The sequence below is a fragment of the Rhinopithecus bieti genome, unplaced genomic scaffold (genome assembly GCF_001698545.2).
Source record: "Rhinopithecus bieti isolate Rb0 unplaced genomic scaffold, ASM169854v2 scaffold_187, whole genome shotgun sequence".
NCBI lineage: Eukaryota > Metazoa > Chordata > Mammalia > Primates > Cercopithecidae > Rhinopithecus > Rhinopithecus bieti.
Window position 1 is genome coordinate 248061 of NW_016802992.1, and position 26594 is coordinate 274654.

The 26594-nt window shown below is 45.0% G+C and overlaps 1 protein-coding gene and 1 pseudogene across 1 annotated transcript in view; one reads left to right on the plus strand and one right to left on the minus strand.

Annotated features, from left to right (window-relative positions):
- SCCPDH (saccharopine dehydrogenase (putative)) overlaps nt 1–26310 on the minus strand; it is a 58810-nt gene extending 32500 nt beyond the window's left edge. Inside the window, 4 exon segments of the mRNA XM_017875791.1 lie at nt 3205–3334; nt 7594–7674; nt 23071–23183; nt 25749–26310. Of these exon segments, the coding sequence (XP_017731280.1) occupies nt 3205–3334; nt 7594–7674; nt 23071–23183; nt 25749–25938 (514 nt within the window). The 5' untranslated portion in view covers nt 25939–26310.
- Nucleotides 1975–2526, plus strand: LOC108532153 (midkine pseudogene; annotated as a pseudogene).
- Nucleotides 26311–26594: the final 284 nt, after the last annotated feature.

Sequence of the window (26594 nt, forward strand, 5' to 3'; positions counted from 1 at the left end):
AAAAAAAAAAAAAAAAAAAGAATTATTTTATTAAATGGAGACATGTTAGGTCTAAGGATTGGAACACTGAATATTTTGAAGATGTTCAATTCACATTTCCCTTTTTAATTGGAATGGTTCTAGTGTTTAACCATTCATTAAGTATGATACAGGCTACTGCCTTCTGACATTCATTCATTCATTCATTCATTTATTTGAGACGGAGTCTTGCTCTGTCGCCTAGGCTGGAGTGCAGTGGCGTGATCTCGGCTCACTGCAACCTCCGCCTCCTGGGTTCAAGCGATTCTCCTGCCTCAGCCTCTCGAGTATCTGGGACTACAGGCGGCTGCCACCATGCCCGCCTAAGTTTTTTTTTTTGTATTTTTAGTAGAGACAATGTTTCACCACGATGGCCAGGCTGGTCTCAAATTCCTGACCTCAGGTGATCCGCCGGCCTTGGCCTCCCAGAGTGCTGGGATTACAGGCGTGAGCCACTGCGCCCGGCTCCTTTTCTTTCTTTCTTTCTTTTTTTTTTTTTTTTTTGTTGTTGTTGAGACAGAGTCTCGCTCTGTCGCCCAGGCTGGAGTGCAGGGGCGCGATCTCGGCTCACTGCAACCTCCGCCTCCCGGGTTCAAGCGATTCTCCTGCCTCAGCCTCCCGAGTAGCTGGGACTACAGGCGCCTGCCACCATGCCTGGCTAAGTTTTTTTTTTTGTATTTTTAGTAGAGACAATGTTTCACCACATTGGCCAGGCTGGTCTTGAACTCCTGACCTCAGGTGATCCAACCGCCTTGGCCTCCCAAAGTGCTGGGATTATAGGCATGAGCCACCATGCCCAGCCCTGAAATTTATTATGTAAGAAACTATTCTATTCCTAAAAATGTAAAATCACTAAATGGTGTGAATTCTCAATTTTCAAATCATTTTTTGAGATGGGCATATAGCTGCTCACCTCTGATATGATTATATAACTTCCTAATGCTAAACCTTGGTCTCAATACATTGTTCCTCTAAAATGCCACTGGATGAGCTGGGCATGGTGCCTCATGTCTGTAATCCTAGCACTCTGCCAGGCCAAGGTGGGAGGATCACCTGAGGTCAGGAGTTCAAGACCAGCTTGGGCAACATAGGGAGACCCCATCTCTACAAAAATTTTATAAAATTAGTTGGGTATGGTGGCATAAGCCTGCAGTCCTAGCTACTTAGGAGGTTGTGGAGGGAGCACTGCCTGAGCCCAGGCGTTCGTTACAGTGAGCTATGGCACAGCAAGATCCTGTCTCTTAAAAAACTTTTTAAATGGCACTGGATTATTAAAATTGTATATAGTATTTTCTTTTTACTTCTAATTTCACAAGCAAGCAAGATCTGTAGTGTGTGTGTGTGTGCTACCTTTGTTGGACTCTGGTTTCACAGTCATGCTAACTTTTTAATACACGCTGGAACATTTTCCAGTTTTTAAAGTCTAGAACACTTCATATGGCACTGAAGTTCCCTGTTTCAGGTGTTTTTTGTTTTGCTGTTGTTGTTGTTTTTCTTTTTCTCTAAGAGAGAAGGTCTCATTCTGTAACCCAGGCTAGAGTGCAGTGGTGCAATCATAGCTTACTACAGCCTCAAACTCCTGGGCTCAAGTGATCCTCCTACCTTAGCCTCCTGAGGAGCTGGGACTGACTACAGGTGTGCACCACCACATTTGGCTGATTTTTTATTTTATTTTTTAGAGACGGGTCTTGCTATGTTGCCCAGGCTGGTCCTGAGCTCTTGGCCTCGAGAGATCCTGCTGCCTCAACCTCCCAAGTAGCTAAGACTTGGGAGCAAGCCACCACGCCCTGCTCAGGTAATTTCCTAAACCAGACACTCTTAAATATGCAAAACATTAGTAACTTCAAATGTTTTGTTGTAACATTGATTATTTTATCCATTATTAAATAACTGTCTCCAATTCTGTGTTCAATGCTTTCTAGCTTTGATGGTTAAAATTTAAAACCTTTTAGACCGGTTCTGGAGACAAAAGGGGCCGCGGCGGCCGGAGCGGGACGGGCCCGGCGCGGGAGGGAGCGAAGCAGCGCGGGCAGCGAGCGAGATGCAGCACCGAGGCTTCCTCCTTCTCACTCTCCTCGCCCTGCTGGCGCTCACCTCCGCAGTGGCCAAAAAGAAAGACAAGGTGAAGAAGGGCGGCCCGGGGAGCGAGTGTGCGGAGTGGGCCTGGGGCCCTGCACCCCAGCAGCAAGGATTGCGGCGTGGGTTTCCGCGAGGGCACCTGCGGGGCCCAGACCCAGCGCATCCGGTGCAGGGTGCCCTGCAACTGGAAGAAGTTTGGAGCCGACTGCAAGTAGACTGCAAGTACAAGTTTGAGAACTGGGGTGCGTTTTTTGTGACACAAAAAAAGCACAAAAAGGGCCCACAGGCACCAAAGTCCTGCCAAAGGGCACACCCTGAAGAAGGGCGCGCCTACAATGCCCAGTGCCAGGAACCATTCCGCGGTCACCAAGCCTGCACCCCCAAGACCAAAGCAAGGCCAAAGCCAAGAAAGGGAAGGGAAAGGACTAGAGGCCAAGCCGGGATGCCAAGGAGCCCCTGGTGTTTACATGGGGCCTGGCCCACGCCCTCCCTCTTCCGGCCCGAGATATGACCACCAGTGCCTTCTGTCTGCTCGTTAGCTTAATCAATCATTCCCTGCCTGTCCTCTCACTTCCCAGAACACCGCTAAGTGACCCAAAGTGGGGAGGGACAAGGATCTGGGAAGCTTAGCCTCCCCCAAAGCAGGTGAGTCCCAGAGCCCGCTTTTGCTTCTTCCCACAAATCACAATTACTAAGAAACACATCAAATAAACTGACTTTTCCCCCCCAAAAAAAAAAAAAAAAAAATTTAAAACCTTTTATAAACTATAATATACAAATTATGCTTTAAAATGTGCTGATTCCTAAACAAAGCAAGCTTGAATTTATCATGGTTGCCAAAGGTGTTTTCCAGAAATTTTACAGCTCAAACCAAACTATACTGAGACAATAATATATCACTGTAAAATACAGTATTATCCATGTCTCAACGATAGTCTCAATAGCATTAAAAGTGCAGCTATATTAAAAACAAAACGTGTGTTTTAATATTACTCATTTATGGCTATGTTTCTTTTTTCAACTAGATTTTAGTTCACCACAGTTACAAACATGAAGCCCTTGCACTGTACTGTTAAGTTCCATGATTGCTTATTGATCAATAATTACCATTCATTTTATTTCTGGTATATATTACTCCCAGATCTGCTGGAATGGAGTCAAAGCCACTGCTTCCAATGATATAAACCCCTTTGTCTGCAGCTTTCTCATGATACTTCAATTGCATTAGTTCCAGAAACTAAAAAATCCAGGATAAGAATTTTAATTAGAGTTATGCAGAAAGACGTAGACCAGTATTAAATAATTTATCTTTAAAAACACAGCAATCAAACTTTGAAAATGCTAACCAGTGTGGCTCTGCAGCAAAATACTAACTGTCAAAATATTTTTTCACTTATTCAGAAAATACAGCACCTACTGTGTACCAGATGGCATGGAAGATATGCTCACCTGACTTTATGACACTTAATTTTTTTAGAATGACTTTTAAATATAAAAGTAATGCCTATTATAAAAATTAAATAAAACATAAAAAATAGAAAGCAAAAAAAAATTACCCCAAACAGCATTACCCAGATGAACATCGTCACAGACACAGAGCTCTGCACACGTACAGACAGACAGCAGGAAAGGAGATGACGGCAGAGGGCACAGGGGAATAATGTCCGCTCTGCTCTTCCGCCTGTTTTTAGAAATTGCTCTTTAAAAACAAAGTAAGATTTACAGAAAATGGAATAGGAGAGAGTTCCCAAGTACGCTGCAGGCCAGTTTTCTCTATTTTTAACATCTTTTACATGAACGGTTGTTACAGTTAATGAACCAATACTGACATGATTTAATTCACTAAAGTTCACAGTTCATTCTGATTCCCTTAGTTTTTACTGAACCCCTTTTTCTGCTCCAGGATCCCATCCAGGATTACAGTCGGTTGTGATGTTTCCTTCAGCTTCTTTTGGCTGCGACAGTTTCCCACACCTTCCTTGTCTCTGATAACCTTGATGGTTTTGAGGAGTACTCGTCAGGCATTTTGTAGAGTGCCCGCTACTGGAATTTGTCTCATGTTTTTCTCATTATTAAACTGGGGTTATGGGTTTTGGAAAGAGACCACAGGGGTAAAGTGCTATTCATTTCATATCATATCATATCAGGACTACGCACTGTCAACATGATTTACCAGGGTTAATGCTGACTTGAACACCTGGTCGAGGCAGTGTTCTTCAGGTTTCTCCACTGTCAATTTATGCTCCCTCTCCCAGAAGGTGACACACATACACAATCACACCTGTTCAGGCACATACACAGACACAAACACACACCACATACACACACACTCATTCATGCACATACACAAACACGAACACAATCACACACACATTTGCTCATGCACACACACATTTGCTCATGCACAAACACGTTAACAGTCACACTAACACAGTTACACTCACACATACACACACATTAACACACTCAGTCACACACACAGCTGCTTGCACATCAATGTGGAGAAGCTACATAAATTATTTGGAATTCTTCCACACAGAAGATTTGTCTCTTCTCATCCCCTGCCCTTTTTGTTTTGTTTTGTTTTGTTTTGAGACGGAGTCTCGCACTGTTGCCTGGGCTGGAGTGCAATGGCGCAATCTCGGCTCACTGCAGCCTCCACCTCCCAGGTTCAAGCGATTCTGCTGCCTCAGCTTCCCAAGTAGCTGGGATTATAGGCACCTGCCACCACACCCAGCTAATTTTGCATTTTTAGTGGAAACAGGGTTTCTCCATGTTGGTCAGGCTGGTCTCAAACTCCTGACCTCAGGTGATCCACCTGCTTCGGCCTCCCAAAGTGCTGAGATTACATCCCCTGCCCATTTAAAAAATAGTCTTTATCACTGACTTGTAAAAATTCTTTATATATTCTGGGTTTTTTTGTTTTTTTTGTTTGAGACGGAGTCCCGCTCTGTTGCCAGGCTGGAGTGCAGTAGCATGATCTTGGCTCACTGCAGCCTCTGCCTCCCAGGTTGAAGTGATTCTCTTGCCTCAGCCTCCCAAGTAGCTGGGACTACAGGTGTGCGTCACCATGCCCAGATAATTTTTGTATTTTTAGTAGAGATGGGGTTTCACCATGTTGGCCAGGATGGTCTCGATCTCTTGACCTCGTGATCTGCCTGCCTCGGCCTCCCAAAGCGCTGGGATTACAGGCGTGAGCCACCGAGTCCGGCCCTCTGGTTCTTTATTAGGTTTCTTGTTGTTGTTTTGAGACAGGATCTCACTCTGTTGCCCAGGGTGGAGTGCAGTGGCTCAATCTTGGCTCACTGCAGCCTCCACCTCCTGGGTTCAAGTGATTCTCATGCCTCAGCCTCTGAGTAGCTGGGATTGCAGACATTCACCACCGAACCTGGCTGATTTTTGTATTTTTAGTAGAGAAGGGGTTTCGCCATGTTGGCCAGGCTGGCCTCAAACTCCTGGCCTCAAGCGATCCACCCACTTTGGCTTCCCAGAGTGCTGGGATTACAGGCATGAGTCAACGTGCCCAACCCCTTATCAGGTTTTGATGTTATGGCTGGGCACAGTGGCTCATACCTGTAATCCCAGCATTCTGGGAGGCCGATGCGGGTGGATCACTTGAGGCCAGGAGTTCGAGACCAGCCTGGCCAACAAGGTGAAACCCTGTCTCTACTAAAAATACAAAAATTAGTCAGGTGTGGTGGTGTGCACCTGTACCCCCAGCTACTCAGGAGGGTGAGGCGGGAGAATTGCTTGAACCCAGGTGGCAGAGGTTACAGTGAGCCAAGATCGTACCACTGCACTCCAGCCTGGGCGACAGAGAGAGAACCTGTATCCAAAAAAAAAAAGAAAAAAGAAAAAACCCAAGAAATTTGATACTACTTCTATGATAGTTTATAGATGACTTAAAAGGTTTTCACCATTTTCTATGCTCTGGGTTATTTTAAATAACACAGGAATTGCTTTTGCTTTTGTTTTGTGTTTTTGAAGACAGGGTCTCACTACGTTGCCCAGGCTGGAGTGCAGTGGCGTGATCATAGCTCACTGCAGTCTTGACCTCCCAGGCTCAAGTGATCTTCCTGTCTCAGTCTCCTGAGTAGGTGGGACCACAGGTGTGTGCCACCAACTCCTGGCTAATTTTTTAACTCACGGGCTCAAGTCATCCTCCCAAAGTGCTCCCAAAGTGCTGGGAGAACAGGCGTGCACCCCTCACCTGGCCTTTTCAAAGTGCTGGGAGAACAGGCGTGCGCCCCTCACCTTGCCTTTTCAAAGTGCTAGGATAACAGGTGTGCGCCCCTCATCTGGCCTTTTTTTTTTTTTTTTTAATTTGTTTCCTCCTCCTTCTTCAATCAATTTTGGTAATTTACACTTTCTCAGTATTTTCCAGTATTTTACCAATTGATAACTGCAAATACATATTAATATCATATTGGCACACTGATGATGATAATCAGTAGTTACTAGAGAGACACATGAGGTTACCATTTTAAAGGCTGAAGAGCTTAATACCTGTTAACACATAACTTCCTGTGGTCAGGCAAACCTCAATTGAAGACCTAGTTCTTCTACTTACTAGGTGCATTACTGAGCCAGTTATTTAAGCTTCCTCAGCTTTAATTTCCTCATCTATAAAAAATGGAGGAAGATAACTACTCTATAGGTATTTTTTAAAGTTACATAAAACACTTAGTACAATGTTGGGCATATGGTAAGCATTCAATAAATGTGAACATTTAAAATCTTTAGGTTGATTTTATACTAGTGAACTTTACCTTTATTTTTATGTAACGTTATAAAGGTAACTGATTTTTTTTTTGTTTTGTTTTGTTTTGTTTTGTTTTGTTTTGTTTTTGAGGCAGAGTCTCGCTCTGTCGCCCAGGCTGGAGTGCAGTGGCATGGTCTCGGCTCACTGCAAGCTCCGCCTCCCAGGTTCACGCCATTCTCCTGCCTCAGCCTCCCAAGTAGCTGGGACTAGAGGCACCAGCCACCATGCCCGGCTAATTTTTTGTATTTTTAGTAGACATGGGGTTTCACTGTGTTAGCCAGGATGGTCTCGATCTCCTGACCTCATGATCCGCCCGCCTCGGCCTCCCAAAGTGCTGGGATTCCAGGCGTGAGCCACCGTGCCCGGTCTAAAGGTACCTGGTTTTTAAAAGGGAATTCAAAATTAAAACCTTAGAGAAGTGAGATTCTAAGTGTTATGTACAGTCCGCTATTTTAATTGATTCAGTTTAAAGCATGAAGTAGCTATCATAAACACAGACCTAAAAGAAATGATGTTGTAGAGAGGAAAAAAATTCAAGAAAACTGAAGCTAAGACCTTACCATCGGTGCTCTCCTTTGAGCTATCAATGGAATACCATACGCATACCATCTCTGAATGCTAGAAAGGAGTTGTCGGCTTCTCAGTATGTCTGCAAAATTGCACTAAATATTTCCACTTCATGAAACAGAAATGTATGTGTTAATTCTACGTTGTTTCCTTTTCATTTTATATACCTGAGGTTCTCCACTGATGTCGATACAACTGGCTCCATTTTCAATACACGCTTTTATTACAGGTTCTCCATAAAATCGATACTAGGGAAATAAGAAGAAGAAAGAGGTTTATTCTTGCTTAACAAGTTTAACTGAATAAAATGCCATCTAATCCTGGAAGTAAACGGTCCTAGTTATCAAGAAATCATCTGCTAATAAAATAGCCTAAAGATAAATTGAAAAGTGGGCAGGCACGGTGGCTCACACCTGTAATCCCAGAACTTTGGGTAGGCCGAGGCAGGCGGATCACTTGAGGTCAGGAGTTTGAGATCAGCCTGGCCAACATGGTGAAATCCCATCTCGACTAAAAATACAAAAATTAGCCAGGCATGATGGTGCACACATGTAATCCCAGCTACTTGGGAGGCTGAGGCAGGAGAATGATTTGAGCCTTGGAGGTGGAGATTACAGTGAGCCAAGATCGCGCCACTGTACTCCAGCCTGGGCAACAGAGTGAGACTCTGTCTCAAAAACAAAAAGATAAATTGAGAAAATAAGATAACTACATAAAAATACCTCGCACAGTGTGAATAAATAAAGGCATGATGGAATTACAGAGGAATGTATGCTTACCTCTACCTGAAGACAAAAGGGAATATTTCATACAAGTGATTCCCTTGAGTTGAACCCTAAAGAAAAAATAAAATTTTCCAGGAAAAGAAAATCCAGATATAAGAAAAAGTAAATGCAGAGGTGAAGAAAGAGGAGTTGTTCCTGTTACTTGAAGCAGGAATCAAATACACTGGAGTAGGAAGTGGAAAGAGATTAGTCTGAAAAGGCAGGCTACGGCCACATCAGGAAGGACAACATGTGCTATGCTAACAAGTTTCAACTTTATCCTTTCTAGTTTACTTGGCTTTCCTGGAGAATTTTAAACAGGACTGTGGTATAAGACTTACAGCACAGATGATATACTAAAGATGAGACATACAATACTAAAAAGGCGGAAATGACTGGATTTCCAGACTAGCTGGGCTGGACATGGGGGCCAAGAACCCGTGGTACCACTGGCCAAAATTAAAAACAAACAGGAAGAAGAGAGTATGCAAAGGATAAGTTTGATACTGAACAGAGCAGATATTCTGAGCCTATATGATATTAGATTTCCCATATTATCTGTTACTCAAACTCAAAGAATTAAAATAAAATTTTCATACGTAAAAGCTAATACATCAGAATTCAGTCCCATTTCCAAAGAAGCATGACAAATCTTTTCCTTTGTGAAGAAGTAGATTAGAAGCACAAACTCCTCTGCTTTATTCATTCCTGGCAGCAAAAGATGCAGGAAGGAAATCGTTTCTTTCTTCCAGCCTTCGAGAAACAAGGGACACAAGGATAGGGCAATGCAACAACTGACCTTTACAAATAGGCCAGATGGGCTGTCCTCTTACCTAACTCCAAGACCTCACGCCTCTTACTAAGAATGGCGGATAACACTGGAATTATAGGACTGGGAGAAGTGTGTGAAATTTGAGTTCCTACCCTTCCATTAACCACATGAAATGAATGAAGAACTTTACTTCTCAGGCAGTATGGTATCATGGAACAAAGGATTTCAAGACAGTAAGACCCAAGTTCACACCTGGAATCCATCACCTACTAACTATATGAATTTATTCATAAATCACTTAAACTGCCCAACAAATGAATAAAATACACACTTTAAACATATTTAAATAGAACTAAAGTTGAGATTAAAACAGAACTTGAAGCTCCATACTCTTTCTGCACGCCGTGGATTATCCTGGTTAATCCTTAGGGTCTGCACACATCCATTTTAAAACTCATTTGGAGCTTTCTCGGCCTGTCTCTGGATATTTCACTCCCAAATTTCTCAAGTTGGCCATGAGTCCACCTGCTTTAGAATCACCTGGGTCGCGTGCTGGTCACAGTCCCACTCCAGACCCCCAGAATCAGGCTGTCTGAGGTAGACTCCAGTAACCTGCATTTTAAATAAGCCTCACAGGTGACTCTTGTGTACTTCAAAGATGGAGAATCACTGACTTGGACATTCTCCCAGGAAATCTCACCTACTCTCCCAACTTCAATCACATCTGTGCTGTGACCTCCAACCTCTACGTCTAGAGTTGCTCAATGATAGGGTTTCCCTCTCTGTGTTTTTTGTTAGAAAGGTCAGGACCAGTGAGAGCACAGGACATGTGGCGTGAGTCACACATATAAACCAAGTTCACTTTGCCTACATTTTCCTTTTATTTTCTCTTCACTCTGATTTTCTCACTTACTTATAAAACATCATATACAAACAATGTATTATTTGTATTTTCTGTCTTGATGCAAGGTATCTGGCAGACACCTCAATTTCAACAAGTCTAAAACTGAATTCATCATCTCTCTCTCTCTAAACCTATTCTCCTCCTCCACTTTCTAGCACATGCTTCAGTGTGTAGCCTCTAGGCCGGGTGTGGCAGCTCAAACCTGTATCTCAGCACTTTGGGAGGCTGAGGCAGAAGGATCGCTTTGAGACTCTGTCTCTCTAAGAAAAAAAATGTGTGTGTGTGTGTGTGTGTGTATATAAAATACGATGCTGAGGACTATATATATGCCATTTATGTGTATTATAGATATATATATCTATAAATACATAATATTATATAATATATATCTATATCTACATGTAATATAGATATATAATATATACAAGGACTATATATATATAGTTTATATATATATATGGCATATATATAAACACACGGCCAGGCACAGTGGCTCACGTCTGTAATCCCAACACTTTGGGAGGCCAAGGCGAGTCAATCACTTAAGCTCAGGAGCTAGAGACCAGCCTGGGCCACAGGGCAAAACCCTGTCTCTACAAAAATACAAAAAGTAGACAGATGTGATGGCCCAAGCCTATAGTCCCAGCTACTTGCAAGGCTGAGGCGGGAAGATCACTTGAGCCCAGGAGGTTGACACAGCAGTGAGCTGTGTTCATGCCACTGTACTCCAGCCTGGGCAACAAAGTGAGACCCCCATCTCAAAAAAATAAAAATAAAAAACCAAGTATAGCCTCTAGTTCAGGCTGCCTGGGTCCCACTTCTAACATCTTTCTGAGGTGCTCAAATGAGGAAAGTCTCTGAGACAAAACTGTGCAAACAGCTGAACAGCAGAGTGGTCTAGAATGTGGGCTTTAAAGTCAGGCCAGACTCACATCCAGGCTCTGCAGCCACCAGCTGTGTGACCCTGGGCAAGTCACTTTACCTCTCTAAGCACCAACCTCTTCAATCAAAGTATGGTGATGAATAACAACACCCACTTCCCTGGGTAGCTGTGAGGATGAAATAAGAGAATACAAAGAGCTTGGCGCAGGGCTAGGCACATGGCACTCAGATGTCTTCTTTTTTGTTATTATCAGTGGCATTACTTCCCACATAATTCTCAGGTTAAAACCTGGAAGCAGGCTGGGTCATTGCCTGTTAATCCCAGCACTTTGGGAGGCCGAGGCAGGTGGATCACCTGAGGTCAGGAGTTCAAGACCAGCCTGGCCAATCTGGTGAAACCCTGACTCTACTAAAAATACAAAAATTAGTTGGGCATGGTGGCATGAGCCTGTAGTTCCAGCTACTCAGAAGGCTGAGACAGGAGAATTGCTTGAACCCGGGAGGTGGAGGTTGCAGTGAGCCGAGATTGCGCCACTGCACTCCCGCCTGGGTGACAAAGCAACACCCATCTCAAAAAAAGAAATCTGGAAGCAGTCTTTCACGCTACCTATGCTGGAAGTCACCAAGTTTTATCAATTCAGTCTCCTAAAAATATCTCCAATCAGTCTCCTCTCCCCTACACAATTATATCTTAGTTCAGACCCCGTCAACACTTATCTAATTTATGACAAATAGGCCCTGACTGGTTACACTGCAGCCAGCTAGCCCCATCTCCAAATACATAACAAATTGTTATTCTAAAATGAAAATCTGATGTCACCTTTCCTCCTGCCTCACCCCTGTAACATATCCACTCTTAAAACCTGATACACTGGATTAAGAAAATGTGGCACATAAACACCATGGAATACTATACAGCCATAAAAAAGGATGAGTCCACATCCTTTGCAGGGACATGGATGAAGCTGGAAACCATCATTCTGAGCAAACTATCACAAAGACAGAAAACCAAACACTGCACATTCTCACTCATAGGTGGCAATTGAACAATGAGAATACATGGACACAGGGTGGGGAACATCACACACCAGGGCCTGTCGTGGGGTTGGGGGTGGGGGTAGAGATAGCACTGGAGGAAATACCTTATGTAAGTGACAGGTTGATGGGTGCAGCAGGCCAGCATGGCACATGTATACCTATGTAACGAGCCTGCATGTTGTACACATGTACCCTAGAACTTAAAGTATAATAAAAATAACAAAAACAAAAACAACCTCTACAATATATAGTACAAAGTCCTTAGCATCATATCATACCACAGTCCCTTAATTCTCATCTTCCAGCAGTTCTAAATTCCATGTAATTCCCCAAGCCATGCTGCTTCTTCACACCCAGTGTGCTTGCTTCCACTACCTGGAGCATCCTCCCTCCATTCTGCCAGGCCAGCTCCCAGCTCCTCCAGGCTCTGCCTTACAGCCACAGGCTCACTCTCAGTCTGCCCATTCCTTACTTTTACTGCATTTTGTCACATCTGGCCCACTTCTTTGAGTAATCTGGAGTTGAGACTTCTCACTTCCTCCTATTTTATGAACTTGCTAGATTTTTCTCCACTTCGTACCCTGTGCCTGTCTGAGATAGGTGAACATAGTCAGAGCAGCAATCCTTCATCTCGGGGAGATACTTCTCCTGTGAGGCCAATTAGCTTAGAGGTCAGAACTGCAATCCTGCTCTCCATGCTCCATCTTCTTCTGTTTTTTTTTTGTTGTTGTTGTTGTTGTTTTTGTTGTTTTTTTTTGAGCCGGAGTTTCATTCCTGTTGCCCAGGCTGGAGTACAATGGCGTAATCTCGGCTCACTGTAACTTCCGCCTCCTAGGTTCAAGTGATTCTCTTGCCTCAGCCTCCCGAGTAGCCGGGATCATAGGCACAAACCACCATGTCCAGCTACTTTTTTGTATTTTTAGTAGAGACAGGGTTTCACTATGTTGGCCAGGCTGGTCTCGAACTCCTGACCTCAAGTGATCTGCCTGCCTCGGCCTCCCAAAGTGCTGGGATTCCAGGCGTGAGCCACCGTGCCCGGCCCTCAAAGCTCCATCTTCTAACCCAGTGGTCTCCCAAGTAGTCTTCCCCCAAGGGAAGCACAGAATGATCCACTGAGGGTGGAAGTAAATATTAGAACTTTCATTCACGTTAATGTTTACAAAAGCACAAAGAAAAACATGACGTTCTATTAACAGTTACCATATGGACTGACTACGAGACATTCCCTGGGCCACGTTAAGTGGTCATGTGTTGAAGACAGGACACAGCAGGTAACCCGAGGGGTTGTGGGAGAGTTTCCATCACACAAAGGGGGCCTCAGCACCCCTCTTCATTTGGTCATTTTCACTTTACTGCAACCTAATGCCTGAATGAGGATATTGAGGTTCTAAAGCTTGAACACTGCAGCCTCAGGCATTTAGAGTGGGGAGGATAAAGACGCAATGGAGGAGACTAGGACTTCAAGGGTGAAGCTGGCGGACAGGAGGAAAACTACGAGAAGATGACAATGCAGAAGCCAAGCAAAGAAAGGAGAAAGTGGTCAGCTGGATCAATGCCGAAAGCTTTCAGATGAGGACTGGATTTGACAGGATGGGACTTTAGCAGAGTACTTTCACTGGAGGAGGGAGGAAAACAAAAGCCCAACAGGAGTCATTTGAGGAGGAGGTGAAGAAGCAGAGATAGTGAGTCATGAGAATTCTTTCAAGGAGGTTGCTAAAAGGGGGGCACAAAAAATAGAGTAGTTGGAAGGGTATGTGGAATCAAGCAGCTTTTCTTTAAAGATGGGAGATAGCACATACGTAAATGCTGATGGAAATAATCCAGTAAAGAGGAGAAATCTGAGAAAAAGATAATGTGTAACTGTAAACATAAAGTGTTGTGGGAAGTCAGGGACCCCGAACGGAGGGACCGGCTGAAGCCGTGGTAGAAGAACATAAACTGTGAAGATTTCATGGACATTTATTAGTTCCCCAAATTAATACTTTTATAATTCTTATGCCTGTCTTTACTGTAATCTCTGAACATAAATCGTGAAGATTTCATGGACATTTATCACTTCCCGAATCAATACTCTTACAATTTCCTATGCCGGTCTTTAATCTCTTAATCCCGTCATCTTCCTAAGCTGAGGATGTATGTTGCCTCAGGGCTCTGTGATGATTGTGTTATCTGTACAAATTGTTTGTAAAACATGTGTGTTTGAACAATATGAAATCTGGGCATCCTAAAAAAGGAACAGGATAACGGTGATTTTCAGGGAACAAGGGAGATAACCATAAGGTCTGACTGCCTGAGGGGCCGGGCAGAACAGAGTCATATTTCTCTTCTTGCAGAAAGTGAATAGGAAAAACATCACTGAATTATTTTCCCAGCAAAGAATAACCCTGGGAAGGGAATGTATTCCCAGGGGGAGGTCTCGAAAATAGCCGCTCTGGGAGTGTCTGTCTTATGCAGTTGAAGATAAGGGATGAAATACACCCTGGTCTCCTGCAGCGCTCTCAGGCTTGCTAGGATTAGGAAATTCCAGTCTGGCAAATTCTAGTCAGACCGGTTGTCTGCTCTCGAGCCCTGTTTCCTGTTAAGATGGTTATCAACGATAATGCGTGCCCAGAGGGACATGGAACCTTATCAGTAATTCAAATTTTACCCTGGCCTTGTGATCTTGCTCTGCCATTTGCCTTGTAATATTCTATTGCCTTTTGAAACATGTGATCTCTATGACCCACTCCCTATTCATACACTCCCTCCCCTTTTGAAATCCCTAATAAAAACTTGCTGGTTTTGCAGCTCAAGGGGCATCACGGAACCTGCCGACACGTTATGTCACCCCCAGAGGCCCAGCTGTAAAATTTCTCACTCTGTATTCTTTCTCTTTATTTCTCAGACCGGCTGACACTTAGGAAAAATAGAAAAGAATCTATGTTGAAACACTGGGAGCTGGTTCCCCCGATATCTGGCACTCAGCGTGTTTTCTTTTTCCCAAGCGCATGTGGGAACCTGATTCCCTTTGGTAGGTGCAGAGAAACATCATCAGTTCGGTCCACAGAAACGCTTGTTCTGCTCCCTGACGACTGGTGAGTCTGTCTGTGTATTGTCCAGGTTAACTATGGGTCACGTGGAGTCTAAACATTACACTTATCTCTTCTATATTAAGCTCCGGTTAAAACAGAAAAGGGTTCGAATGCCCATGGAAAATATGGTCACTCTATTCAGGGCAGTAGAAACATACTGTCTTTGGTTTCCTGAAAAAGGAAACTTAGATGTACACTTGTTAAAACAGGGTGGTGTCCGAGTAACCATGGAAAATATTTTCCTGAAAAAGGAACCTCAGATGTAGAACTAGGGGATCGTGTTGGTGCAACATTCCAGGAACTGGTCTTGACAGGGAATTATGTTCCTGTCACTGTTTGGGGTGATTGGGCCTTGGTACGTGCCGTCCTAATGACATACCAATTCTGTGACCCCCTGCAGTTACCAGTTTTCTGAATCTGATGACCCTCCACCTCTTCCTCAACCTTCCTCTCCCACACGGCCTTTGTTATCTGATCAGCCGCTCCCTTCGCCTACTCCTCCCCCACCTAACGATACTGAGAATTCAATATCTAACTCCAGTGACTTTGGTTTAATGTCACCCCCTGGTGATCTCGTTTCTTTTCACGAAGAGCCGGTACTTGTAGCACCCACAGCTCCGACTCAGATAGCCCGGGACCACATATATGCTAATTCTTCTCTCTTCAAACCTCTGGAGTCAGCTAATGGTTCCAGGACCAAACTACAATTTACCTATAATTCTGCAGGCCCTCCCACATCCATTGTGGCCCCTCACCCTCCAGTCATTTCAGTTCCTCAACCGGTCACTTTGCCATCCACTCAGCCAGCTTCTCTATACCCTTTTTCACACATGGACACCAGTAATCACCAGTATACTTCTGCTCCTTCTGCTCCCCCAATGCCCCTTCCTCACACTCTCATACTGGTCTGACCCCCTCACCCTCAGTTTCCCTTACCTACACATGGTTTTCCTGTCACTTCTATGCTAACTCCATCTCGGATACCTACTCTTAAAACTTCAATGCGGCCGGGCGCGGTGGCTCAAGCCTGTAATCCCAGCACTTTGGGAGGCCGAGACAGGCGGATCACGAGGTCAGGAGGTCGAGACCATCCTGGCTAACATGGTGAAACCCCGTCTCTACTAAAAAATACAAAAAATTAGCCGGGCATGGTGGCGGGCGCCTGTAGTCCCAGCTACTCGGGAGGCTGAGGCAGGAGAATGGCGTGAACCCGAGAGGCGGAGCTTGCAGTGAGCTGAGATCCGGCCACTGCACTCCAGCCGGGGCAACAGAGCGAGACTCCGTCTCAAAAAAAAAAAAAAAAAAAAAAAAACTTGAATGCAACGCTTACTATGCCAAAACAAAACAAAACAAAAGTGGATTAGATGTGTGGGCTTATCTGGTCACGCTAGAACCTCCTAACACCCAAGGGGTACAAATGCGTCATTATGTACCTCTCAATCTTACCTTTTTAAAAGAATTGAAGAGGCCGGGCGCGGTGGCTCAAGCCTGTAATCCCAGCACTTTGGGAGGCCAAGACGGGCGGACCACGAGGTCAGGAGATCGAGACCATCCTGGCTAATACGGTGAAACCCTGTCTCTACTTAAAATGCAAAAAACTAGCCGGGCGACGAGGCAGGCGCCTGTAGTCCCAGCTACTCGGGAGGCTGAGGCAGGAGAATGGCGTCAACCCGGGAGGCGGAGCTTGCAGTGAGCTGAGATCTGGCCACTGCACTCCAGCCTGGATGGCAGAGCAAGACTCCGTCTCAAACAAAAAAAATAAAAAAAATAAAAAAATAAAAGAATTGAAGGATGCTTGTACTCCGTACGGTCTTACTTCTCCTTATGTTAAAATGGTATTGCAAACTTTTTGTACTGAGGTCACTTTGCTTCCCTTACACAGGGACCTTTTGGCAAAAGCTGTTCTGACCCCATCTCAGCATTTACAATTCCGTACCTGGTGTGCAGAGGCGGCCTGTCTGCAGGCTCAGCTACATCGGACTAATGGCATTCTAGTTACTCAGGCTCAGCTCACAGGCTCTGACAGTTTCTCTGATACTTACGCCCAATTAGTCTTTGATGCTCTCACCACAAAACACGTAACAAAGGTGTGTGTGAGAGCTTGGGATAAATTATGAGCCCCCAGGCCAAGCTCCTGTTTCTTTTACTAGGGTTAAACAAGGTCACAATGAATTATACGCTGATTTTTTAGCCAAATTATGAGACGCTGTTGAAAAACCTGTCTCTGATGAGCACACTCAAGGTATTCTCCTTCCTATGTCAGCTTTTGAGAATGCGAACCACGAGTGTAAAACGGCCACGCGTTCCGTCCAACAACAAAATTTACCTGATCACAACGTGTTGCCTGCATATATTAAAGCTTAAATCTGACACAACTGTTTGGATTGAGAAGTGGCCACTCTCTAAAGAAAAACTGGAGGCTTTGACTCAACTGGTTTCTTAACAGTTACAACTTGGAAATGTGGAACCTTCTCTTTCCCCCTGGAATGCTCCTGTGTTTGTACTAAAAAAGAAAAAAAGAAAATCAGGCAAGTGGCAGATGGTAACCAATTTAAGGGCCATTAAGGTTGTAATTAAACCAATGGAGGCCGTCCAACCCAGCATGCCTGCCCCTACTTTAATACCTAAACATTGGCCTCTCATAGTTATTGATCTTAAAGATTTTTTTAATATTACTTTACATAAATCAGATTGTGAAGCATTTGCCTTTACTGTACCATCTCTCAATAGTCAGGAGCCTGCAGGTCGTTGTCAATGGAAAGGACTTCCTCAGGGAAAGCTGAATAGCCCACCATCTGGCAGCTTTATGTTGGACAGGTGCTTTCATCAGCGTGAGCTCAATTTCCCCAGGCCTATATTCTTCATTATATTGATGATATCTTAATTGCTGCCCCCACTGATAAAGAATTAATAGACCGTTATCGAATTTTAAGCTGCCGTGTTACAGAGGCTGGATTATACATCGCTCAGGATAAAATTCAACAGACCACTCTTGTTCAATATTTAGGAACGGTGGTTGATAAACAACGTATTCAACCTCAAAAAGTTCAAATTAGGAGAAATTCTTTGAAAACTTTAAATGACTTCCAAAAACTTTGGGGTAACATTATTTAAGACCTACTTCAGGCATTCCAACATACGCGCTAACTTGTTTTCTATGCTGTGTGGAGATTCCAATCTCCACAGTCCCAGCACTTTGACCCCTGAGGCTTCACTAGAACTGGAATTCGTAGAGGAAAGAACCCAGACTGCCCAGTTACCTAGAGTACAGCCGTCTCGCCTTTTCAGCTTCTGGTTTTCGCTTCATTACACTCCCCTGCTGGGCTAATAGTTCAACATAATGATTTAGTAGAGTGGTGTTTTCTTCCTCATTCTGTGTCAAAAACTTTGTTTATCTGGACCAAATGGCTAGTCTAGTTGGACAAGCTCGGTGTAGAATACTCAAAATTTCCAGATTTCATCTGAATTTAATTACAGTCCCTTTAAATCAGCTCGAAGTTCAAGCCGTTTTTCAACATTCCATATTGTGGCAAATTCACTTGACTGATTTTATTGACGTTATTGACAATCATTATCCAACAAACAAATTGATTTTATAAAAATGACATCTTGGGTGGTCCCTTGATTGACCAAAGATCAGCCCATTCCTGAGGCTGTTACACTGTTCACTGATGGCTCCAGTAATGGAAATGCTGGTTATGTGGGTCCTACAGACAAGCTTATTTCTACCCCTTATACCTCTGCTCAAAAGGAGAGTTAATTTCTGTAATCACTGCCTTACAGGATTTCCCCAAACCTTTAAATATTGTCTCTGATTCTGCTTAACGTGGGAAAGAGGACATGCTTTGTTTCACCAGGAGATCATCAGTCCACTTCCTGGGTGCCCACTGAGACTTAAACTTCGTGTGAATGAAACCACAGGGAAAAGACGTCCGTGTCAGAGCCCGCCCTCCGACGAGGTGAGATCTGTGCCAAGTCCTCAGAAGCAGGCACACCAAATCAAAATGGGTCTGGTTCAATCCTCCCTCATGGCAACGGAGACCCATCTAACTCATCCCACTTCTCCTAATTACCTTTCTTTTTCTCCTTACAAGCCTAAAAATCTCACCATTTCTATTAGCCTGAAAAGAACATCCCTCTGCTCTTCCCTTCCTCCTTCAGCACTCAATCCTGCTTACAACAGGTTTTATTTAATGACTCTCCTTCTTATACTTTGTGTCTCACCAGTTTCCTCTCACACTGATTTACCTGCTACACAAAATTATTCTTATTCGGCTTATGTGCTTTTCCCTCCACTTATTCAACCTCTCACCTGGATGGATGCTCCTGCAGAAATCTACACTAATGATAGTACGTGGATGCCTGGAGCTACAGATGACGGTTGCCCCACTCAACCAGGAGAAGAAGGCACTGCATTTAATGTTACCATGGGTCACAAATACCCCCTCAGTGCCTCGGACATGCACCTGGTTGTATCCATCTAGAAACTCAAGTCTGGGCTGCTTATCTTCCGGAGAGATCAGCTACAGAGGAACTGGGACATTCGGTCTCTGGCCTCTCCCTCTCTCCTTTAAGACAAATGACAGGGAGAGTAAGGGAAGATACCCCATACTTGCAATATAAACCTGCAGGAAAACCATGCTCTAAACATTTTGAGGGCCCATCTAAAATTTTAATTTGGGAAGATTGTGTTAACTCACATGCAGTAATATTTAGACTCATATGGTTCAGTAATAGACTGGGCACCAAAGGGCTATTTAAAAAACAACTGCTCCTCTGGTGGAAAGGAATGCCTGGAGGCTACTTATTTTATTTCTTATTGGGAGAACGAGAATCATCGTTCTACTTTGCATAGGAGGTTCAGCTCATTCTTTCCCTTAAAATGGGAAGATAAAGGCATTATCCCCCCAGGCTTCATATGATATTCGCCATTCCAAGCCCAGAACTTTGGAAATTGGCTGTTGCCATGTCTGGACTGCGAGTATGGGAAGGGGAAACTCTTCTGTCTTTTGTCTCCGCTATCATCCCCCGCCCTCCATATCAATGTGGATTCAGACATTCTGCTTTGCTTACCTCCAACCTGACTGTTCCCATACGGAGCTGTGTTAAGCCTCCTTACATGCTGTTAGTGGGAAATATCAGAATTTGGATGAACAAACTGCCTAATGCATTAATTGTCATTTATACACTTGCATTAACTCCCGTTTTGACTCCAAGAAAAGTATAATGTTGGTTCGAGCTCGAGAAGGAATCGGGATTCTGGTAACTTTGCCCAGACCTTTGGAATCTTCCTCCTCGATACGTTTCATTAACGAAGCGTTACAGCAAATTCTAAAAAGATCTAAGAGGTTTGTTTTCACTTTAATCGCTGTGATCATGGACCTAATTACAGTCACTGCACTGGCCACCACTGCTTGAATGGCGTTACGTCAATCGATTCAGACAGCTCATTTTGTTAATGACTGGCAAGCCAATTCCACCCAAATGTAGAATTCTCAACAAGGCACTGATCAAAAATTGGCTCATCAAATTAATAATTTAAGACAATCTGTTATATGGCTTGGAGATCGGGCAGTGAGTCTCGAACACGGCATGCAAATGCAGTGTGACTGGAATACCTCTGGAGCCCAGCTGTAAAATTTCTCTCTTTGTACTCTTTCTCTTTATTTCTCAGACCAGCCGACACTTACGGAAAATAGAAAAGAACCTATGTTGAAATATTGGGGGCTGGTTCCCCCGATAATAAAGTCTTTGAAAACTGTGTCCAATAGGAAGAGGACCAGTTTTTCCTTGGAACAAGAGGTACGGCAGACTACAGGGTATGATGCAGATTGGCTGACAGGTAGGTAGGTAGATAGATCTGGTGGCAGGAAGATGAAGAAAGAAATTCTGTTATTAACCAGCTTCCATTTTCATAGTTAAAAAAAAAGAAAAATTTAAAAAAATCCGATAAGAACAAGGAAAGAGGCCGGGCGCGGTGGCTCAAGCCTGTAATCCCAGCACTTTGGGAGGCCGAGACGGGCGGATCACGAGGTCAGGAGATCGAGACCATCCTGGCGAACACGGCGAAACCCCGTCTCTACTAAAATATACAAAAAACTAGCCGGGCGAGGTGGCGGGCGCCTGTAGTCCCAGCTACTCGGGAGGCTGAGGCAGGAGAATGGCGGGAACCCGGGAGGCGGAGCTTGCAGTGAGCTGAGATCCGGCCACTGCACTCCAGCCTGGGCGACAGAGCGAGACTCCGTCTCAAAAAAAAAAAAAAAAAAAAAAAAAAAAAAAAAAAAAAAAAGAAGGAAAGAGAGATGGGATACTAAAAGTGCAAGGAAAACAAGGTTGTGAGCTACTTCGGAGAGCAGGAGAGAGAATTTCTGAGAATTCCTGAGCAGAGCTGCGGGAGGTGCTGAGCATCACATGACGTTTGTAAACACGTATTTGAAGTGTGATCAGTTAGCATGGGGACATATTTTTCTCCAGCCACATTGGGTTACTCACATTCAGGTGAAGAGAAGGCAAACAGAATAACCAGGGCTGGGATTTTTCCAGAGTACTGAGGAGAAAAAGGCAAGGGAGGCAGACGAGGGCATCCATTATAGAGTGGAGCAGTGGACCTCATGGATGGAATCTAAGCTAGTTAAGAATGAGATGAATCTAAATCCACAACGTTTTTATTTAATAGCAATTCACAAACCCTTTTGCTCTCAATTAAATATTATTAATATTTTAGAAGTTTAATTTTTAGCCGGGCGCGGTGGCTCAAGCCTGTAATCCCAGCACTTTGGGAGGCCGAGACGGGCGGATCACGAGGTCAGGAGATCGAGACCATCCTGGCTAACACGGTGAAACCCCGTCTCTACTAAAATACAAAACTAGCCGGGCGAGGTGGCGGGCGCCTGTAGTCCCAGCTACTCGGGAGGCTGAGGCAGGAGAGTGGCGTAAACCCGGGAGGCGGAGCTTGCAGTGAGCTGAGATCCAGCCACTGCACTCCAGCCTGGGCGACAGAGTGAGACTCCATCTCAAAAAAAAAAAAGAAGTTTAATTTTTAAACATCTTGCCAACTATGATGGCTTCTTCAGAGGACTAAATGTCACCAACATTCACCTTGTTACACAGGCCAAAAGTCTGATGGCCTGTGACTTGATGACTTTTTCATATTCAGTACAAGCTGTTCTCCTTTGAAAATATACTCTGAACCTAACTACTTCTCAGCACCTCTACCACTACGACCCCAGGGCTTCTGTTTGGACCTTTCCATTGCTCATCTCTTGTTATCTATTTTTTCAATCAGAAGCCAAAGAACTTCAAATTTAAATCAGATGAAGCCCTTCCTTTCAACCATTCAACGCCTCTTGGTCACACTTGGAAGAAAAACCCACATCCTGACCAACGGCCTGTAAGATCCTACACGACCCAGCTCCTGGGTTTCCCGCTGATCCACTCTCCACCTCTCTGCCCTGCCCAGCCACACTGGCCGGTCACACTCTTCAGTCTTGCCAAGCACACTTGCATCTCAGGACCTTGTGCCTGCTCTCCCTGGAAAAGTCTCTCCTCAAAAGGTTCGTGCAATTTGCTCTCATTTCATTCAGATCTTGGTTCATATGTCAATTCCTCACAGAAACCTTCCCTGACCATCTATCTAAAAACACTGATATGCCAACACCTTTTCTCCTTTCTCAGCTTCACTTTTCTTCAAAGCACTTTTCATACAATCCTATTTTTCTGTCTTCCCCACAAGACTGTAATCTCCATGAGGAATTTTCTGTTTCAGTCACCATTGTGTTCCACGTGCCTGCAATAATGCATTTTACACATGGTAAGTATCAATAAATATTTATTCAATAAATGAGTCCTTTTATTCTTTTGTGCATTTAAAATGTATTTACCCAGTAAGAATATAATTTATAAATACAAAATATACTAGGGATACACACTGAAGGGGCAGACAGTAAAAAGTAAAGAAAATTCTGATAATCACAGATGTAACCAATCAACAAGCCAGTACACATGCCCTAAGGATAGGGTCATACAGAGCCTGTCAATCCCTCTCAGGCGACTTTGGTAATCTCCATTTGCTCCTCGCAAGAAGAAAAAACTCCCCATATGGGGTTAAGGCCTTCAACCCACAATTCTGTCCTCTGCCCTTATGTTCCTCTGGAATATTTTGCTAGAAATGAATGGATTGTTTGTTCTGATACAAAGAAGGGTTGATTACTTACTGGTCCTACGCAATTGAGGACAACTGTTGCCTGTTTAGCCATTTCATCAAGTGAGGCTGGATTAGCGATATCACAAATGATGATTCCAACTTCAGACGACAGTGTTGGTCTTCCTAAAATAAGAAACAAATGAAGTAAAGAAAATTCCGGTAGAGGATTACACCTTCCTTGTCTTCTTTTATAGTAATCAGTGACCAGCAAATTACTAAATACACTGATACACTGAAAGCTAGCTCTCCCGTTTAGACAAAAGATAAAACTGTTTTTAATCAGGTAATAAAAAAGGAAAAGGTTATGAGGAAAACCGAGTTAACACTAAGTGTTACTAAAAACCTGACCTTTAAAAAAAAATCTAATAAAAGCGTTGTGTAAATAACAACTCTGTGTAACATGACAATTTCATGATTAAGTTTAAACGCTGAGCAGATAACTATCCAGACTTCCTCTCCAACAAGAAATTTATGTCATAAAAATAGTTTCTTGGCCAGGGGCAGCGGCTCAGCACTTTGGGAGGCCAAGGCGCAAGGACTTCTGGAGCTCAGGAATTCCAGACCAGCATGGGCAACATAGCAAGACCTTGTCTCTACTAAAAAAAAAAAAAAAAAAAAAGTTATCTGACATGGTGGCATACGCCTATAGTCCCGGCTACTCAGGAGGCTGAAGTGGCAGAATCACTTAGACACGGAGGTCGAGGCTGCAGCAAGCTGTGATCACGCCACTGCACTCCAGCCTGGGTGGCAGAATGACACCTTGTCTTTAAAAAAAAATGAAGTTCCTCATCAACTACTAAACAATTACTATGTATGATTTAGTTGTAGGTGATGGAGAGTCTTGGACTGACTGTTAACATCAAAACCACTAGGGCCGGGTGTGGTGGCTCACGCCTGTAATCCCAGCACTTTGGCAGGCTGAGATGGGCAGATCACGAGGTCAGGAGATCAAGACCATCCTGGCTAACACGGTGAAACCCCATCTCTACTAAAAATACAAAAAATTAGCCGGGCGTGGTGGCGGGTGCCTGTAGACCCAGCTACTCGGGAGGCTGAGGCAGGAGAATGGCAAAAAACCAAAAAAACAAAAAAATTAGAACTCTAAGGTGAAAAGCACACGCTACATAAACACACAGGCTCATAAGAAAATAATTGGAATTAACTGGCTCAACTAAGTGATGCAGGTTTCAATAGGTGAAGGTATATCCCCCACAATAAAACTGGATTTGGGCATTATATATGGTAATTGACTAGGCTGTACCAGTACGATCTTGCTGAGCTGGAAAAAGAAATGGAAGCATATATTTTAATAGTGAAATCACTCTCTTGGAAAAATAACGACCAAAAAGCTCTTTGGTCACAATTACGTGTTGGTAGTGTCAGCATCAAAAGCTGTAGGAGAGTCCAGCCTACGTGGTGTCTTCTGTACATAACCACGAACAAAAGCACTCCAAGCAGGGCATTGTACGAAAGTAGATTAAACAGAAAGAATGTAGTATTTCCAGAACTCTAACGGGTGTCTGCGTAAAGGAAATCTACGGTGGGGAGTTAACAGCCAAATTTAAAGGCTACGGAGTCGTAAGTCAGATGTCTCCCCAGCCATGAAGGCAGCAGGATCCCTGTGTCTGTCTCCTCTCTGTCCCATCCTGCACCCCAGACTCGGGACAGGTCTCAGCAAGGACAAGGTCACTCAAGAAATATGTGCTACCCGAATGCTTAGACAATCAATAAATATATGCTACCTGAATGCTTAGAATAAGTAAGCGTCTAAACCAGAAACACACACTTTTTATTCTCTGAAGAGGAAGACTGCTGGAGTATTCTTATACACAAAAAAGAAACTAAAACAGAATAGCCACAAAGACACTGTCAATACAACCAACCTCTTTTTTTTTTTTTTTTTTTTTTTTTTTTTTTTTTTTTTTGAGACGGAGTCTCGCTTCTGTCACCGGGCTGGGAGTGCAGTGCGGATCTCAGGCTCACTGCAAGCTCACGCCCTCCGGGTTTACGCCATCTCCTGCCTCAGCCTCCCGAGCAGCTGGGACTACAGGCGCCGCCCCACCTCGCCCGGCTAGTTTTTTTGTATTTTTTAGTAGAGACGAGGTTTTGTGTTAGCCAGGATGGTCTCGATCTCCTGACCTCCTGATCCGCCCGTCTCGGCCTCCCAAAGTGCTGGGATTACAGGCTTGAGCCACCGAATACAACTCTTAAGTTTGCTCTCCCGCCCTCAAAACACGAGGCAAAGGGAGACTCCGATCTCCAACAGACCAAAGTCCTCCCCTCCTCCGACCAAATATTAAGAAACCCGCAGACTCAACAGGTGCCCCTGCTGCCGGGCAGGATGAAGCAGAGAGAGGGGCAACTCAAGTTCTTGACCATTTCGCCGGGGGAGCTCCCCAAACTGAGGCAGAAATGCAAAAGCGGGAAACAGGAGGAAATATGTGTGTGTGTGTGTGTGTGTGTGTGTGTTCAGTGTGTATCCCTGGTGTGTATACACACACACACACATACACATAGTTAAGGAGGTGGAACAAAGCTATGGCAATACTTGAAACATCCCTCCCTCTCCTCTTCCTGTCCTCACGCAGGGCTCGGGGACACGCATCCCTGCGGAGAAACGCTCGTCTGGGGCGATGCGGGGTCCCCGGCCCAGACACCGCGCAGCCCCGTCCCGTCCCGCCCCTTTACCCAGCTTCAGGGCCGCCTTCTCCAGCACCCGCTGCAGCTTCTCCCGGGAGCGGCCCGCCACCGCCCAGGGCAGGCGGGAGCTCCGCTCCGGGTCCACCTGCTCCCGGGCCACCTCCTCGGTCACGAACTGGCCGGTGAAGCCAGAGGCGCCGAACACCACCAGCTGGAAAGGCCTCTGCTCGGTCGCCATGACGAGTCCACTGCGAGCCCAGGCCCGGGGCGCGCTCAGTCCACGGCGCCTGCGCCTCAGGCAGCGACCCCAGTACCCGGCGCAGCAACCGCCGCGTCGCCGCAGCCAGCGTGCCGCGCTCCCTTCACCCCGCGCGCGCCGCCGCCGCGCCAGGGCCGCGCCCAGGCCCACGCCGTCTGGCGCCGGAGCCGCAGAGCAGCTGCTTGCTCCGGGGGCTTCGGACGCGAGGCTTCCTTGGGCGGTGGCTCTGGCTGCGAGTCCGCTTCCAAGCCTGGCAGGCGCCCACCGCGGCCCATAGTTCCGTCCTGCGGTTTTCTCCGCAAGGCTGTGGCCGCCCCGTGCAGCGCATCTTCCAGCCCTGCTGGAAGCTGGAGGCGGCAGCCGTTTTTTCTTGTTGCATGTGGGGGTGGCGCAAAGAGAGTGCAAGAAAACCGGCCGGTGGCCCACGCCAAGAACCTTTGAGCTTCTTTGCTTGCTTGCTTTTCTTCCTTTTTTTCCGTTTCTTTTCTCTTTTGTTTTTTTGAGACGATTCTCTGTCGCCCAGGCTGCACTGCAGTGGCGCGATCTCCGCTCACTGCAACCTCCGCCTCCCGGGTTCAAGCAATTTTCCTGCCTCAGGCTCCTGAGTAGCTGGGATTACAGGCGAGCGCCCCCAC